The sequence below is a fragment of the Rhagoletis pomonella genome, unplaced genomic scaffold (assembly GCF_013731165.1).
Source record: "Rhagoletis pomonella isolate Grant_MI unplaced genomic scaffold, Rhpom_1.0 Rhpom_scaffold_00011, whole genome shotgun sequence".
Taxonomy (NCBI): Eukaryota; Metazoa; Arthropoda; class Insecta; order Diptera; family Tephritidae; genus Rhagoletis; species Rhagoletis pomonella.
Window position 1 is genome coordinate 20,911,105 of NW_023458565.1, and position 16,816 is coordinate 20,927,920.

The 16,816-nt window shown below is 34.7% G+C and overlaps 2 protein-coding genes across 3 annotated transcripts; one reads left to right on the top strand and one right to left on the bottom strand.

Moving 5' to 3' along the window:
• The first annotated feature begins 530 nt into the window (after window positions 1-530).
• LOC118746799 lies at window positions 531-9,123 on the top strand. Of its 2 annotated transcripts, XM_036480708.1 has the most exons (5): window positions 531-1,117; window positions 5,709-5,819; window positions 7,138-7,536; window positions 7,606-7,788; window positions 7,856-7,938. In XM_036480708.1, the coding sequence occupies exons 1-4, from the start codon at window positions 938-940 to the stop codon at window positions 7,759-7,761; spliced, it is 846 nt and encodes a 281-aa protein (XP_036336601.1). In that variant the 5' UTR covers window positions 531-937; the 3' UTR covers window positions 7,762-7,788; window positions 7,856-7,938. The 2 variants fall into 2 exon arrangements, with proteins under 2 accessions (XP_036336601.1, XP_036336600.1); XM_036480707.1 differs by having other exon boundaries at window positions 7,606-9,123.
• Window positions 9,124-13,521: 4,398 nt separating this feature from the next.
• LOC118746800 lies at window positions 13,522-13,930 on the bottom strand. The gene has a single exon (XM_036480709.1). It carries the CDS (start codon window positions 13,868-13,870, stop codon window positions 13,646-13,648), a length of 225 nt encoding a protein of 74 aa, XP_036336602.1. The 5' UTR covers window positions 13,871-13,930; the 3' UTR covers window positions 13,522-13,645.
• Window positions 13,931-16,816: the final 2,886 nt, after the last annotated feature.

Below are 16,816 nucleotides of genomic sequence, written 5' to 3' on the forward strand. Positions count from 1 at the left end.
GTGTTCAGCGGTATGCATTACCAATCTGTGGCCCAGGGTTCGATTTCTAGTGCCAGCAACATCGAAGTTGTTTCTAATAGCGCTCGACCCTCGGCAAGCAATGGCAACTACTGTATTGGGTATACAACTTTTCGCCTTTCTCAGCGTGCATGATTCATACAAGCATTTAACAAACTGGACCATTCGAGTAGATCACATACGGTCAACGCCACTTATAGCGGTATAAAGGGCAAACATCAGCCCCCTTAGGCGAACCCGCAAAATTAATTGACAATTTCAATTCTGTGGAGGCGGGTAGTAAATTTCTCTCTACGCTCACCATTTGAAGCTCTTCCAATTTATATTGGTATGCAATTTTTACAATACTTCGACCCACTCATCATAACATCTACACAATTCTGATGCCATACACGCCACAACATGCTGTATGTTCGTATATATGTAAATATGTATGTATGTCGGCACTTATGCGCTGATGAACGTTTGTAAATGCATATACATATGTACATACGTATGTATGAACAGCAATTTCTGCGCTTAAATTAGTCCGTGCTTTCCAGATGCGAGAGCATATGCTCGTCGCTAGTGTTATTGGAATAATAGTAGCAGCTCCCAACCATCCTCTTTATTAATGTCAATAGCTAGTAACATCAAGAAGAATAAACATTGCAACAACAACTACTATACAAATACTGTACAACAACAGCAAAATAACAAAATCAAATGTTAAGCGACGCTACTGGAGAAAATATCGCTTATCGCTCCTGATCTGCTTAAGTGATGAGCCGCCCTCAGCAGTTTGAAACTGTGCTGTGAGCTTAAACGTTGTTGTGTGCGCTGTAGCGTTTGACTTTCGGAAAATTCATAAAATAATACGTTAATCAAGTGTTTTAATTAAATTTCGTATTAACATAAAAAAAAAAATTATTTATATAAAATGCAGCCGAAATTTTTGATTTGTTTTCTTTTATTCTTGAATTATGGAATTTTTTGCTGTTTTGCCTTAAATCAGTATCAAAGCTATGAAGAGGGGATTTCAAGTACGGATCGAAATATTTATACGAACTCATTGCTGTGTATGGACATAAAGCCTCAACACTCTGTGGATATTGAACAAGTGCGGTTTTTTACATTATAGTTATTGATTTCTTTATAATATGTATTGAGGGCTTCTATTAAAAAACAAACACTATATGTAATTTCCACCAAAATGAGTCTTTAATATAGTGTCCGATATAATAATAACAAACTTTGTGCAAAAATTGAAAAAAAAAATCAACAAAATTACATCAAAATTTAACACTTTTTATACAGAATTTCAAACTTTTGTTCAGAATTTTTAAAAAAATTTTGTGTATGCAGTTGTATGGCCCATTAAACTGTAGTGGAAATTTTTAGAAAAGCATATTGATTTTTAATATTTTTTTTCTGAAATTGTCGTGCATACTTTATATGGAAGAAAATGCACAACACCGTCCGCTAAAAAATTGTTAAAAATCTACACGATTTTCTAGCGTCTGTAAATTTGCATTCAAATTTGATGGAGTAAGAAACTGGATTCCTAAAATATTTCTAAAAAATTTTGAAAAGAAAGTTTGAAATTTTCGGGTGTAATTGCTAAAGTTTGTTGAATTTTTATAATTTTTGTACAAAGTTTGAAATGTGGATTTATATGGTTTTGGATATATAATATACTAAGCTTGAAACAAAATATTAACATTAAATAAATAAAAGGAAAATGGCCAAAACTGTGTATGCTCGACGGGCTTTCTATATGGAGGAAATGCACAACACTGTCAAATTTCCACTTGTTGATTGGCCTATAAACTGCATACCAACAACTTTCTAAAACTTCTGAATAATAAATTTTGATGAAACTTCTAAAAATTTTCCAAAAAAAATCTATATAAAAAATTTCCAATTTTGATGCATTTTTTGATGTTTGTACAAAGCTTGAAACTTGGATTTAAATCGTTTCTGTTGTAAAATGCACTATATTTTTATAAAAAAAGTTATTATAATTAAATAATAAAAAATTAATAGGCAAAAGTTGTCAATATATGTATAGGTACGGTGACCATATTAACCAACGTAAAATAAAGGAATTTTTTTTAAAATGATTTGGGAATACGTACATACAACTTGTAGGATAAAAGTACCTTACCCATATCGTAATTTAAATTAAATATTTACCAGTTAATTATATTATTTAATTGTACAAGTTTCCCTGCTGTAGCGAAAAATTAAGCCAAATCTTTTCGAGAACTTCGCCATCCTTTGCTACCAAAATGCGTTTATCATAATTCATACTGCACGACGAAGCTAACCCACAGTGGTTCAAAATTGGAATTTAATGTTCATAATTCACCGGAGTCTTTATTTTGCAAGCAATCTTTTACTGAAAACCAAAAAAATAAAATATTTATTTTGATGACCATTTTTTTATAACATTTCAAAAATTTTTTTGTGTAATTTTTTTTGGGAGAATCATACAATTGTTTTCAACTAAACAGTTTTTGTTGTATGACATTTATCAACTGGAACAGGAGAATACATTTTCTTCAAAATTGCTATTTTTCTGCATTTTGTACAAAAAAATTTAATATAATCAAATAAAAATTCAGAAATCAGGCTCACCTGGTCTCTGGCAAATATTGTAAGCTTTCATAAAAAAATAAAAATTAATCAAATTAAGTAAAAAATGAAGGCTCCAGTGAATTACGAACACTAAATGCCAGCTTTGAACCACTGTGCAGCAGGGGGTTTATCTTCTTTCAGTGAAACTGGAAACTCGACGTGCAACACGATCCTGGGCACAACTTTCCCTGTGCTTTATAGATTGTACAAAGATTACCGATTAAGTGGGGTTCGAAACAAACTGGCGAAGGCTTTTATTATAGATATTCTATAAGGGACATTTTTATTTTTCATATTCTGTGTTTAAAAATTTACCTCTGAAAAATGCAGAGCTGATTTAAAGGACAGTTTAAGGAAAAAAGGACAAAAGGCGTCCTTTATTTTGAAAACAATTGTAAAGGACAGTTGGTTTAAATAAAGGACTGTCCTTTAAAATAAAGGACGGGTGATCACTATGTATAGATGTATTTAGTTATGATAAGTATTATTTCTTCAGATAAGATATCGAGAGATATGTATTCATGGACTGGATTTGACAAAAGTCAAGATCCTAAGGCCAGGCTATACTTTTCTAATGGGTTGTCCGAAACCAAATTTGATCCATCACCTCAGATTCTCAATATATTCAAATGAAACCTTACAAAAAACTATCCGCCATAAAATTTCATTATCAAGATTTTTTTTTATAGAAAACTCGCTGTGACATTTGAAAAGATTATCTTGTGTCGGAGATATTTGGGTGGTTCACAAGATATCGTAAGTGGAGCAAGTCGTAAAGTGTTTAACGGTTTAATAAATATTTAGAGTATTTGAAACCACAACGAACTATTTTTTAACAGTGTAAAAATTCTTAAGATGACTTTTATGTTTCCTTGCGAATCGCTTAAATATATCTTTAAGACTTCAAAAAATTAGTCTCCTCCCTTTCACTGCTATTTTTCATGCTTGCCTTGAAAAAGTGTTCCACCAGCTCCTTGGCCTACTTCTCCGCCTCACTTTCACCTTCTCGTCAATTGAACACCTTTTTCCACCCATGTGCACCTTCGCGGGTGTGAACAGATGGTAATCTGAAGCCACTAGGTCAGGGGAATGCGGAGTCTTGTGAGGTCTGGCATTGTCGTACAGCGGGCAAACTGTCTTTGTCAGCAATGTTGTTACTCCATACTTGTTCAGTGTTTTTCTTTTCCGTTTATGGAGTATGATTTTTTGGTTAAAAAAACTTATACATTATAATAATACGTTATAATACACTTGTGCACAAGTGTGCTTGGGTATAAAAAATCAACATGTGAATACTTCTTTGAGTCACTGTATGCGCAAGTAAAATAATAATAATGGGCAACTCCAACATTTCCATAGGAGCGTATGCTCGGCTCATTTTAAAAGGACGACAAATAAGTTCTTACGTTTATACTAAGCAAGTCGTCTAGGGCTATTATATTCACCTATGTATATGTATACATACTATATAATTTATTCGAGCTTGCAGGTTGAAAAAAAAAACAAATCGAATAATCTTTTTTTATTAGAAAAATTGTAGTCAGAACAGATGATTAAAATGATACGATGATTCATTTAGTTAATATAGAAAAACAATCGATTCTTTCTTACTCCTTGTCTGTTCTCGAATGCGAATCTTTTTTTTCACCATTTGACGGGCATAAAAAATATTTCACATTAAATGTCAATCAATCAACAAATAATCATTGATGCAATAATAAAAGGTTTACGAAATAATAAATAATAATAAGGGAAATTTCACACTCACTTACATAGCGTACATTTAAGAAAAATGAAGAAAGGGAAGAATTATGTTACTTCTCTTAAAAGGGTAGAAGAAAAGCACGCAAAGCTAGCAAATTCTAAATTTCGCCAGATGGTGAGTCCCCCCCCCCACTCAGTCTAATGTCCATTAGTATGTGAGTACATAGTATGTACACATTTAAATGCATACTCCACATACCGAATCTTTTCTGGTGCCCTAAAGTTGACTCTTTTAGAAAGTCAACAAAAGGTTACGTAAATTTAATAATATAATTAACGAAGAGTCCATTTAACGGCCATCAACATGACAAGCATGAAGATTGTTTTCGTTTATGAGTATGTATTCGCATGTTGTGGATGCAAATGTAGGTACATAGTAAGTACGTACATTAGGCATATGACTTTTTCTAAAATTAAATATACCTTTGAGGCGAGCATGAGGAATAATGCAAAACCAACAAAAATTACGTTTTTGTGAAAATTTGGTATAAAAGGTTGCCGCAGGGAACTCCAAGAAAAAACATACAATACATAAAAATGGACACTTCCATCATGTCGAACGTGACCAACGTACACATTCAAACTGAAAATACCGTAATCTTAAACGATTTTATTTATTTTACCAATAGGCTTAAATTATAACGCTTAATTATTTAGTCCTAGTACGCCAAATTCGAACCAAATCGGACCATAAATACGGGTTTTCAAAATATCTCGACCATGGCGCCACCTAGCGAGATAATTTTTCATAGAAACGATTCGGTTAACATGGAATTTTACATATAATTATACATATGACCCCTTTGCACGAGATTATCGTGTATGACTGAAACCAAATTTTATAGGATAGCGTTTTTCTACTTTTAATATTTTATTTAAATTATTTTATTAATTTTTATTTTTAATAGATATCCAAGCTCTAACCGCCATAAAGATGTAAGCGACATATTTTCAAAAAATTTCTTTTTGATGCATGTACTATGAATGTAGATGCATTTCTGCAAAAAAAATTAAATTTTGAAAAAATACCGCTTATATATTTTTGGCGGTTAGGGCTTGATATTGATATGTACAAATTACTTTTGTATGGCACATACGATTATTTCGCCCACAAGAAAAAATGAAATTTTAGAAACGAAAAAAAATCATATGCCTAATGTACACAAATATGTATGTAAGTTCGCATAAATGCGTGCTTGTATTGAATGTAGTTAAAGATTTATAAGTATGTATATAGAATAACTTTTATTGCGTCACAATCAAGATATTACTAGATCTCACTTGAATATTTTCGTATTCTTTTACAGATCACTGGATTATGGTATGGTAACGAGATCATTATTCATACACAGGATATTCCAGGTGTATACCAGTATGATAGTTGCGTAATAATTCATTTGAATGACATAACAGAACAAGTAAGTATAACTTTTGTATGAATTTATTCTTATGTGTGATATGTCTGCACAATTACCAAAATAAGCTCAATAGAAGTGACTATTGAGCGGTGTACAATTAGAAAATGGTTTAATATTTTTTTTGTTTATACTCTCCTTTGGCAAGGATAGCCATTGTTGATCGTTAAGATTCCGTTTACTCTGTTTCAATATCCTATCACCTCTACTAATAGGGCCAATGATCATTACTGTATATTTGTAGGTACCTTCTTTGATATTCGTTATCCGTCTAGAATAGGCAGTGCAATTTAAGTATGGAATTTGTTCGAAAATTCGTTTCGATGCCGTCACGTTTTATCGCCACATAGAAAGATATTATGGGATACTTGGCTGTAGAATGTGATTTTTATTCATCAAAAGATTTTCGATTGCCTATCGAAATAAAAGAACCAGTTGGCAATAGTTATTTTTCGCAAGTGCTCCGATTTGGAAGATTTTTTGGGTAGTGGCCAGGAGCAATTTCATCTTGTCTTCGTCGATCCCTAGACATACATACAAATATAACCTAGGCGACAAATGAAAGTGTACACCGTGCCCTAATATATTTATTTATGGAAGTATAGTTCATTCTATAATATAAACCATATAATTCAAATTTTTACACTAACTATAAAGTTCGCAAAAATTCAAAAAATTTCATCAAAATTTTTAACTTTTTATTCAGAATTTCTAGAAAATTTTTAGTATGAAATTTTGTAGCCCATTCAATTGTAGTCTAATGAAGTGCAAGTTTCAACCGGCTACAAAATCGCGTTGATTTTTTGGGAATTTTTTTTTTGGAGACTGCTTTTGTGTTTTTTTTTTTAACAAGTGCAATTTAGCGCTGATTTTTTGAAAATATGTTGCTAACAGTCTACCGCATTTTATTTCATAAGAAATTCGCGTATATGGAAAAAAGTGGAAAACCCCATCTAAAAAAAATGAATAAAAAGTTGAAAATTTGAATGAAATTTTTTTGAATTTTTGTGAACTTTATATTAAGTGTGAAACTTTGAACCATATAAAGTTTTACCAGTTTCCACCGGAAGTGGGTTCAACCGACGGATGTCAATTGTTTTAACCGGGGTCCATTCTAGAAAAAAGTTTCCGACAGAAGTTATGTATTTTTATGAGCAGAATCCGAATCTGTGGTAAAAACGTACATACATACCATTTAAAAAAATTGACTTCGGGTCGGTTTAACCCACTTCCGGTAGAAACCGGTTGGTGATCTATCCAACTTCTTGATACCGAATATTTACATACACTTGCATACTATATAAAACTACATATTTTCCAGATGCGAAATTACTATAATAATCACCAATACACCAGTCAACGGCGAACACAAACCAACCAGCCACCTTCCCAACATCATCAACAACAACAACAACCTCAGAGCCAGCGCCCATACAATGACCATACAGCAACACGATACTTACGACTGATATGGAGTGAAAGTGATAATAATCTGGAATACATGTTTAATTATACGGAAAGAAGTCCCGGCCTATGGACAAATGTAGGCGAGCAACGAGGGTCATTAGAGGCGCTAAATTCATATAAACAATTCAAAGGCACCGTACAGGTGGTAAAGGCGGTTAACGATCATTTGGTGCTGACATTTTGCGGTAATGAAATGAGCGGCTCCATTTACACACTCGTGCTAAGCAGAACGGAAAAAGGGCTGAGTTTAGAGGTTTGTACGATTTGGTAATTTATTTTTTTTTTAATGTAATGAAGTTAAAATTTTCCCAACTCCTTACAGGAATTGCGTAGCATCCGAGGTTTGCTATCCAGACGTGGCTTATATACGGAAACGATTCGAAAGGTGTGCAGCTCTGCGGCTACAAGTTTGGGAGTTATGAGTAGCTATTTATTGGCGCTGATGGGATTTTTCGCCATTGCTAAATATTATTTTTGAAAACAAATTATTAATTTAAGATTTGGTGTTAGTTCAAGTTTGAAATTTATTCTAATTTTATGTGCCTAATTTTATGCTTTAATTATGTAGATAGTGTTTGTGCAACATACTGATTGGAAAATAGCCAGCGGAAAAAATTCATTAAATTTTGTGTACAAGAATAATACATACATACGAGTGTGTATGCACATTAGGGTGGCCCAAAAGTCCACAGAAAAATCAACTTTTAGAAATTTTCTTGCTGTCAGCCCCCAGAATTATAGAAAATGGGAAACAAGGAGACCGGATATTATTATTTTGCAATCGGTTAATATTTAAGCTTTGAAATGTTCTATATATTTTATATTGGATAAATAAATTTCTTTGCGGAATTGTCATAAAATCGTTAAAAAATAAATATTTTTGATCGAAACAAAATATTTCCCTTCAGAAGTATTCCATTACTTTAAAATGTTACTAGCTATTAATTCATAACGTGCCTAATGTGCATACGAACACATAAAAGAACTAATTTCTGTAAATGCATAAGAGATGAGATTATCGGTTATGAAAAAGTACTTAGCAAAAATTTTTAATTTAAATATACGTCCGAATTTTATTTCTGAAGTGAAAAACTTTTATTCCAGCAAAAAACATTTATTTTTAGCAGTTCTATGAAAAAAATTTATGTTCTTAATATAAGATACATACATATATGGAAAGCTTCGAAACCCGACGGCACGGTTAAACGTCAACTGATTTCAAAATAAAAAATACTGGTCTCCTTATTTTCGATATTAATTAGTTCGGGAGCTGACATTATTTTTTTTTTATCATCCTAATGTGCATAAATATGTTAATTTTTGTACATATATTAGTATAGATAGTATATACATATATGTTTAACAATAACAACAATATTTTTTTTGAAATTGCGTCCAATTAAATTCAATTCAATTAAATTAGTCAAACTCCAGTGTCAGAGTGAGAAACGATGCCAAAGCTATCTTCATTTGTTCATTCACATTCATAGGTACATACATATATTCATACATATGTATAGTTATAGTATATATGTATGTACCCAGAGATATTGCACACACGAAATACTTCCATATTTACGAGTAGGCGTATAATGCGTCTAATTAAATTATTTGTGCAGCTAATTAAGTTAAGATTACAAAAAACAAAAAAAAAATGTCTCGCAGAAATTTCGTCTAAGATTGGATAAACGTTTCCAGCCTATTAAGGAAAATAAAATATTATTTCCTTTTACGTAACAGAAACTCTCAAACAGAAAAGTTTGAATGAAACTTAATTGTGGTTCTAGACTGTGTGACGTCTAACGGTTGCGAAATGGAGGAAAAACATACATACATATATGAATAAGCGCTTCATTTCTTCCATAAAATAACGTTAGGTTAAGTTAGGCTAAATTGGTTGGTATTAAAACATAAAGAGGTTTATAATCTATATATATAATACGAGAAGGGATTTTTTGTTCAGCATAAAAGATCTGTACCGTTCGCCCGATTTTCAAAAATTAGATGTTAATTTAAAGCGCCACATCTTAAAAATTTAATTCAAATTATTTAATAATCAAGGCCATCAAATCCTCACTGTTCGTTCGATTTTCCAAAACGTGCCGTCAAACTAAAAGCCTTGGACTGAAAATGTGCAACAAGGTTTTACCTTTTTTGAAAAGATTTGCCACCTCTTAAAAATTATATCCAAATTATTTTACAAAATAAATCAATTATTACGAACTGGGTATCAATCGAAATGGTTTTTAAAAGCTTTGTTTATTAGCTGAACTATAGGGGGGTTTACCACCTGTTAAAAAAATCATATTAGGTAAGAGAAATATGTGTCACCATATGGGTGACACACGAAAGGGATTTCAGAAAGTAGTAGTTTGAAAATATTTTTAAAAGGGTTGCCACCTGTTTGAAATGTAGCATTTAGTTTACTTATTCAGAAGTTATACGTAATATCAAAATATGGATGTCAAACGAAAGAAACTTAAAAAATATTTAGTTTGAACGCTAAGAATATTTTCGAGGTGTTGGGAGAGGGTTGCCACCTGTTTAAAAAGTTAAATTCAAATTATTTTATAAGTTAAATGAACTATTAAAATATGGGTATGAATTGAAGTGGGTCTGAAATTTCTTTATTTCTAAACTGTATTTAGAGGGGTTGCCACATGTTTGAAAATTAAAATTCCACTTAATTCATCAGTTAATTAAAAGATATATCGCAGTTTCAGGTGAAGGAGAGTTAACAATAATTAAACCTGAAAATAATTTTTGAAGAGGGCTGCCACCTGTTTCAAAAAGTATATGAAATACAAAAATACCGTAGTCAAACGAAAGAATGTTAAGAAATCTTGAGTTTGAACATTTCGAATGTTTGAAGAGAGTTGCCACGTGTTTAAAAAGTTACACTCAAATTATTCAGTAAGGTACATGAATTATTAAAAGATGGGTATAAATCGAAATGGGTTTGAAAGGGATTTATTCCTGATCTTTATTTAGGAGGGTTGCCATTCGTTCGAACATGTTTATCACAATGTCAGATGAAAGAGATTTAAGAAGATTTTGTTTTGAGAATACATTTGAAAAGGAATTTCAAATATGAGCGGTCAAATTAGAGGCCTTAGCATGTAGATATATGAAAAAGTTTTATTTTTTTAACTAAGAACTTTTTTCAACGGTATGGGGCGATTTGAAATTCGATGAAAATAAAAATATGCACTTTGCGAGACTGCTCTTCACTCAGAAACGGCTGCACTGTTTTGATGAAATATGGCACTCGGATCCCTTATAACTCTGACTAACATTTGGAATATTTTTTAAGTTTTTGAAATAAAATTTTGGGCGTATAAACGCCATGCGTGTTCACTAATAATAATAATAATACTATGACGTTTACAATTTTGCTAAGTGTTTGGCTGATCGGAGGAGAAACTTTTTCTAAATTAGATGCTTCAGAGTGTTGGTAGTACGAACCTCTAACTACTCACCCACACGACACTACTACTCACGACATCCGATTGGCTGATCGGCTTGTATGTATGTATATTATAAAAAGTTTCTTTGAAAACAGCCCCGCAAAAATTTGAAGACCAGGTGGTCCACTGGGTCGTGGTCTTTAAGTATGTGCAAATGGGCCAGGCATCATACTAGTAACTTGTTATGCTGACCTGGACCACTTTAATTCAGTGTTTAACCTAGTCCCACTTTTTGCAGGAAGAGTTCTAGAATACCCATGCACTGATGCCGGTAAGAATAAAAGCAGTAAGACGAGGCGTACTAGTATGCTTAAACTTTCCCTTACCAGAACTGAAATCACTGCCCTGCAAAAATTTGAGGACCAGGTGGTCCACTGAGTCGTGGTTTTAATGTATGTGCAAAAGGACCAGGCTTCATAATAGTAACTTGTTATGCTGACCTGGACCTCTTTAAACGTAAAAAACTGATATATGTGTTGAACACCACCTCTTCGTGGCCCATCGGCAATATGATTCGGTTGCCGAATGTGCCGTGGTCCAAAAGGAGTAGTTGTATAGGTGGTCCCATGTTATGCAGAGTTGGACCAGAGATGGTCAGGTCCAATGACATCGCAATGTTAATGTAACCACGTTTTCTCCATATATTTAGACCATTTTGGTTACTAGTGTTGGTTACAAGGCTTCGTGGTCCTGTACCAGTGTTTAACCTAGTCCCACTTTTTGCAGGGTGGTTTCACTGACGACATTGTGCTGGTTGCAGTGGCAAAATACTTGACGGATATTAAGTCAGAAGCATAGACGGCAATATCGATGATCATGGACATGAACAAAGTAGGCTTATATATAACGCCTGAAAAAAACGGCAGCGAATTTTATTAGCAGCCGTAAGAAGACTCCTTCAATTTGGTAGATAGACAGTTTTGGACCGCATGCGGAATATGTAATACACAAGAAAGGTCAAAGATACATGGGACCTTTCTCGAATGCTGCCTAACAGCGGCGGACCTCGAAGCGGAAAGCGTGTTATCCTGGAAAGAGTATTAGCATTGGTGCTTTTGTACGCAACTTCAGCCTGGGAAAAATCCATTTAGATCAGATAGTATCGTCGACTAGTATATGAGGCACTCATCGCAGACGTAACTCCTATCGATCTGTTATTTGACTGCCAAAAGGGGCAACAACGTGGAGAAAATTCCTATAAAGGAAAGTCGACGTTCCGACTGATGACAAGCGTAGAAAAGTGACTAAATAAAGAAGTAAACTTCTACTTATGGCAGTTTCTAACAGGCCACGCTGCTACCGAAAATTTCTACACCACTTCGGCTTTAATGTGACGGAAGACGCGGAACACGCAATGCTTGGTAGCGCAGTAAATACAGCCACAAATATACCAGCAGCTAAGACGAGCAGAAGCTACCCGAATAAGCAGTGCAAGGTGGTAACAGTTGTAGCCGAACGTGACTACCTTAAGCTCACCGCAGTATTGGGGATTGGTACTTTAATGCTAAAAGGTTTGACTTTCGATGCTTCCTCGAACAAAAAAAATCGAAAAAAAAACATGTGGTAATGTTAGGGACCAGATGGAGACCGAACCTTATGAGTTGAAGTACACATAACGTAAAGTACAGCTCCACACTTAACGTTTTACTCGTTGTGGATTTCAGCGCTCATGTCGACATACAAAACTTACAGCTTATTAGAACACTGAAAGCCGGAAAAGCGCAGAAAACCAGAGAAATTGTATGATGGGTTTTACTTTTAGGGTGTTTACGCTTCATGTATATGCTTTCCAACTCCTCGAATTGAGAGGTCGCAATAATCACAATTGTGTTTTGACAGTGCAAGACATAAACATGGAAGACGCTCCGTTTTGCAAGAGTTTTAACACGAAGTGAGTACCTATACTTTGCCACAATATTTTTTCACATGATTTTCAGTTTCCAGGTGGCTGTCCCGTTCCATCTAAGTAACGTTAGGTTGAAGCAGGTACCTGTTTCCAATGGGCTCGTTGTGATAACAATTGAGAGTCGATCGCAGTATTCATAGACCGGAGTGGTTGTTGTTGCTGTAACAGCATGTGAGTTCCCCAAAGAGTTTTTGGGGTTACCGGGAGTCGTGGTAGGTGGTGACCGACTCCCTATGAGTGTCGTTGATCACTCGTCGGTGCATCTTCAGGTCCAGTGATTGGTCGATATACGTCTAGGCCGCGTTCATAGATTCAAAGAGTTATCCTCTAACGCCTGTGGCATTATACCTACCTTCATATTTTTGTATCATGGCTACAAGTAAGCTATGAATAACTAAAGTTCTTGAAAAAATACGAATACAAATGCATTGGCAAAGCAAAATGTGAATCATTAAATTTTAGTGTAATCACGTTGTTATTCGAGAAATAAGAAAACAAGTGTAACGAAACCTTCGCCCCGCTCTCATCTAGATCCGCCACTGATAGTGCATACATATGTATATGTATGTAAGTATACATTGGATTTTTTACTTTTTTCCTTGGATCCAGGAATCCATGTGTCAGAGTAATATATACACACATTTATAGTATAAATATATGGGCTTGGATTAAGTACTTACAACGTATCGCCTTTCATTGACCTACAATCCAAATCACACCATACACAAATGTACAGGTTTAAAGAAACAGTCGGCCGCGCGCAATAAGAATAGTGTTATCGCTGCATAGTACTTACCCCGACTAATGGAGTACCCACACTTGTAGTGATATATGTACAAACATGCGTTAAAAATAAATAAAGAGATTTGATTGTTAAATTTTAATAATTTACTATTTCGCTAATTAACTTATTAAACTAATACTATGTACACATCCATATAAAAAAATATTAACCTAAAAATCATGGTTTTCGCCAACCACTTCAGTGATCACAGTGCATCCTTAATCTTCGCCCTATAGTTCTCATTGTAATACTGCAAGCGTATTTTCGAGGGCAGATCCTGTGTCTTTTCGAATTCGCAATTTTTGTGTATTTTCACCATTCGGCCATTAGGTCCAGCGGATGTGCGCCAATAAACTGTCTGCATGGCATTTCTGCCGGCGATATAGCGTGTGGTAGCACCAACCAGTGGATGAAGATTCTTCGCGGACATTTTACAAATATTGTGTATTATTTTGACTTTGTATTGTAATTTAATTAAGTAGTTCTCACAAAACTATAAGTTTGTTTAGTAAGGGGCAAAATTGTATGCACGACTTATTGCTACTTTCAATGTTCACTTCTTTCTGTTAGCTACTAAGAAGCAACGATCATTTTTATACTCTGTACACTTAAGCGCCAAAGTCTCTATCGTTGGTTTGTTTTAGTGATTGGAAGTTAGTCTCAGCTGATAGGTTGGCGCTTATCAGTTTTAAGTATGTTTATATGTATGTATGTATGCACGTATGTTGTATTATTCCCTTTTTATAGTATAAAAAAATTAGTTGTTGTAATTTAAGCGCACTTTAGTCGGTATTTTCTGGTTAGGATTCTAAAGTTTTGTTAGCTAGAACTTATGGCATACATACTACATATATACATATGTACGTACGGATATGTTTTTATGCATGCAGTTGGTTCCTCCTAGGGTGTAATGGTAATATAGATGTCCAACAATAAGAAGAGTAGGCTGACAGGTTTATGCTTAATCTAGCCTCACCGTTGTGTTGAATGAGACTTTTTCATACATATGTAACCGCATTATTTGAACCATGACAAAACCGTTAAACGATTTTTTAGAATCGGAATTCTTCAAAGTGCTTTAAAAAATCCCCATAAGTAAAATAAGAATAACCTCTAAATTTCACGTAAAAATCTGAAGCAAATTTTGAAAAGTTTCGACGAAAACCGAAAATCTCGAAGCGGTTCATTATTAGATTGCCAATCCTCAAAATAAAACAGCAAAAATTACCAATTGCTGGATGCATAAGGAATAAACCATCTTGCTGTTTGTTATTTAGACTATCGTCAGCTAGAATGATTTTTATTTTTTAAGTTTTATTTAAAAAAAAGTCTAGTTCAATACTTTTTTAAATTTTAATTTTTGCTCGGAAAATATCCGTTGTCTTTTGATAAGTAATAACAATAGATTGGCGCTTGCACATACATTAGTGTTTGGCCGAGCTTCTCATCCCATTTGTAGCGTGCACCTTGATGTTGTCACACAAAGGGAAGGGACGTACAGTTTTACGCCGACTGCAAACGGCGATTGTATTTTTATGAGAAGCGGTTGTTCATTGCAGAAATACACTCAGAGGTTTGCCATTGCCAGGCGAGAGACGACCGCTACTAAAAAAAAAAAACTTTTTGGTTTTATTTTTTGATGTTCGGTTAAACCGGGCTTAAACCCAGGCCCTACGTAGCGAATAGACAGGGGACGGTTGCGTTGAAGGTCTAACGTTGCTGTTCCAGGAGAATGAGAAGATAGATATAGAAAGATATAAGGACTATATCAAAGACCGAATTAAAAACAATGACACGGAATGCACCTAGATGAAGCTTAAGATAAAGATAACGATGAATATAAAGATAAGGTTCAAGATGACTATGAAGATAAAGATGACGATGAAGGTGAGAATGAGAATGAAGTTGAAGATAAATATTACGATGAAGTGGAAGTTGATGATGAAAATGACAATGATAAAGGTGAAGTTAAAGTTGAAGATGGGGACAAAGATGAAGATTATGATTAACCTTGAGAATATTTACTTTTAACCTTTAATAATATTTATTTGATGATTTATAGCTCGACACCGCTCCTTAAGGAAACACCAAAAGCTTTCTATGTAAAAAATAAAAAATAAATAGTTAAAAAATAGTGATAATAAATAAAACAAAGTAAAAACCATTAAAAGGTTTTTTTTTTGTAATAAAAGCTATAACCGATACGGTCCCTGAGATATCTAAAAAGTGGTTTAGTATAGCACCCTTAAATACTCAAGTACTTAAGCTCCTACCTTAAACTTAAGTACAAGAGAATATTTAAATATGCCGTCACTGGTCAATTTTATTCCATTTTATGGAAAGAGGTTCGAAAACTTTGAATACCTCAAATTTCTAGATCTGAAACTAAATTGTCACTTTTTTTTTCTTTGAAATATCTTTAGGGCACTTTTTTCTGATTATCTACAAAAAGAGCACGAAAAGTTATGATTGCTGCATGGACCGCAGGACCCAAATTTTTCAGCATCAACATGCATATTCCGGCGGGACCCATGGCTTTGGAGGCTTTCGCCTCCCCGATGGCCAGCTGAACTTCACCGCAAGTGAAAGCAAGGGGGCACAAGTTGTTGGCAGTTTGTGCAGCCTTCTGGTCACTCGACGCTTGGCTTTGTCCACCGGAGGATGCAGTATGAACTAAAGGCTAAAATAGCTTGCGCATCGCTTCGGGTCCGACGAAGCATGGTCGCCGAAAGAAATTTCGACTCTGTCGTCGTGCTTCGTCGGATTGGACAGTGACCTCACGGTTGACCAAAGCTTACTCACACCAAGGGTGAAGTTACAAGTCTTTAGGTGCTCTTCCCACTTCTTCCGCTTATGTATGTTCACTAGTTGCCGAATCTCCGCGTTGAGATCCCTGATACGGGGATTTCCGGGATCGACCTGAAGAAGGCTGTCACGCTTATCGGCTAGCAGCATAGGTCGCCATGATACGCTGTTTATCAGACCAGCGCTGACTATTGTTATGTCTGGCGAGCTGCAGCTGCTATCCATAATCCTGGTGGGTGCGCCGTCGTTCATTGTGCAGAATGTCGAATCGTCTATTTGCTCAGCCAAGTCTGTTCCCCTACGATCGTTTGACAGGCTTGAGTGCCAAAGATCGTGGTGCACCTTAAAGTCACCTACTACCATACGGTTTTCACCTCTGAGCAGCGCACCTATATCAGGGTGATATCCTGCCGGGCAGCAAGTGACAGGGGGTATGTACACTAGACTGGGTCGAAAAAAAAAGTTGCTAATGTCCGCCCCTAAATTTAAAGATTATGTTGAGAGGGTTCTGGAAAAATTTTTTTTTTTTTTTTTAACCCTCCGAAATACAGCCGAAATGGTTTTTTCGTTG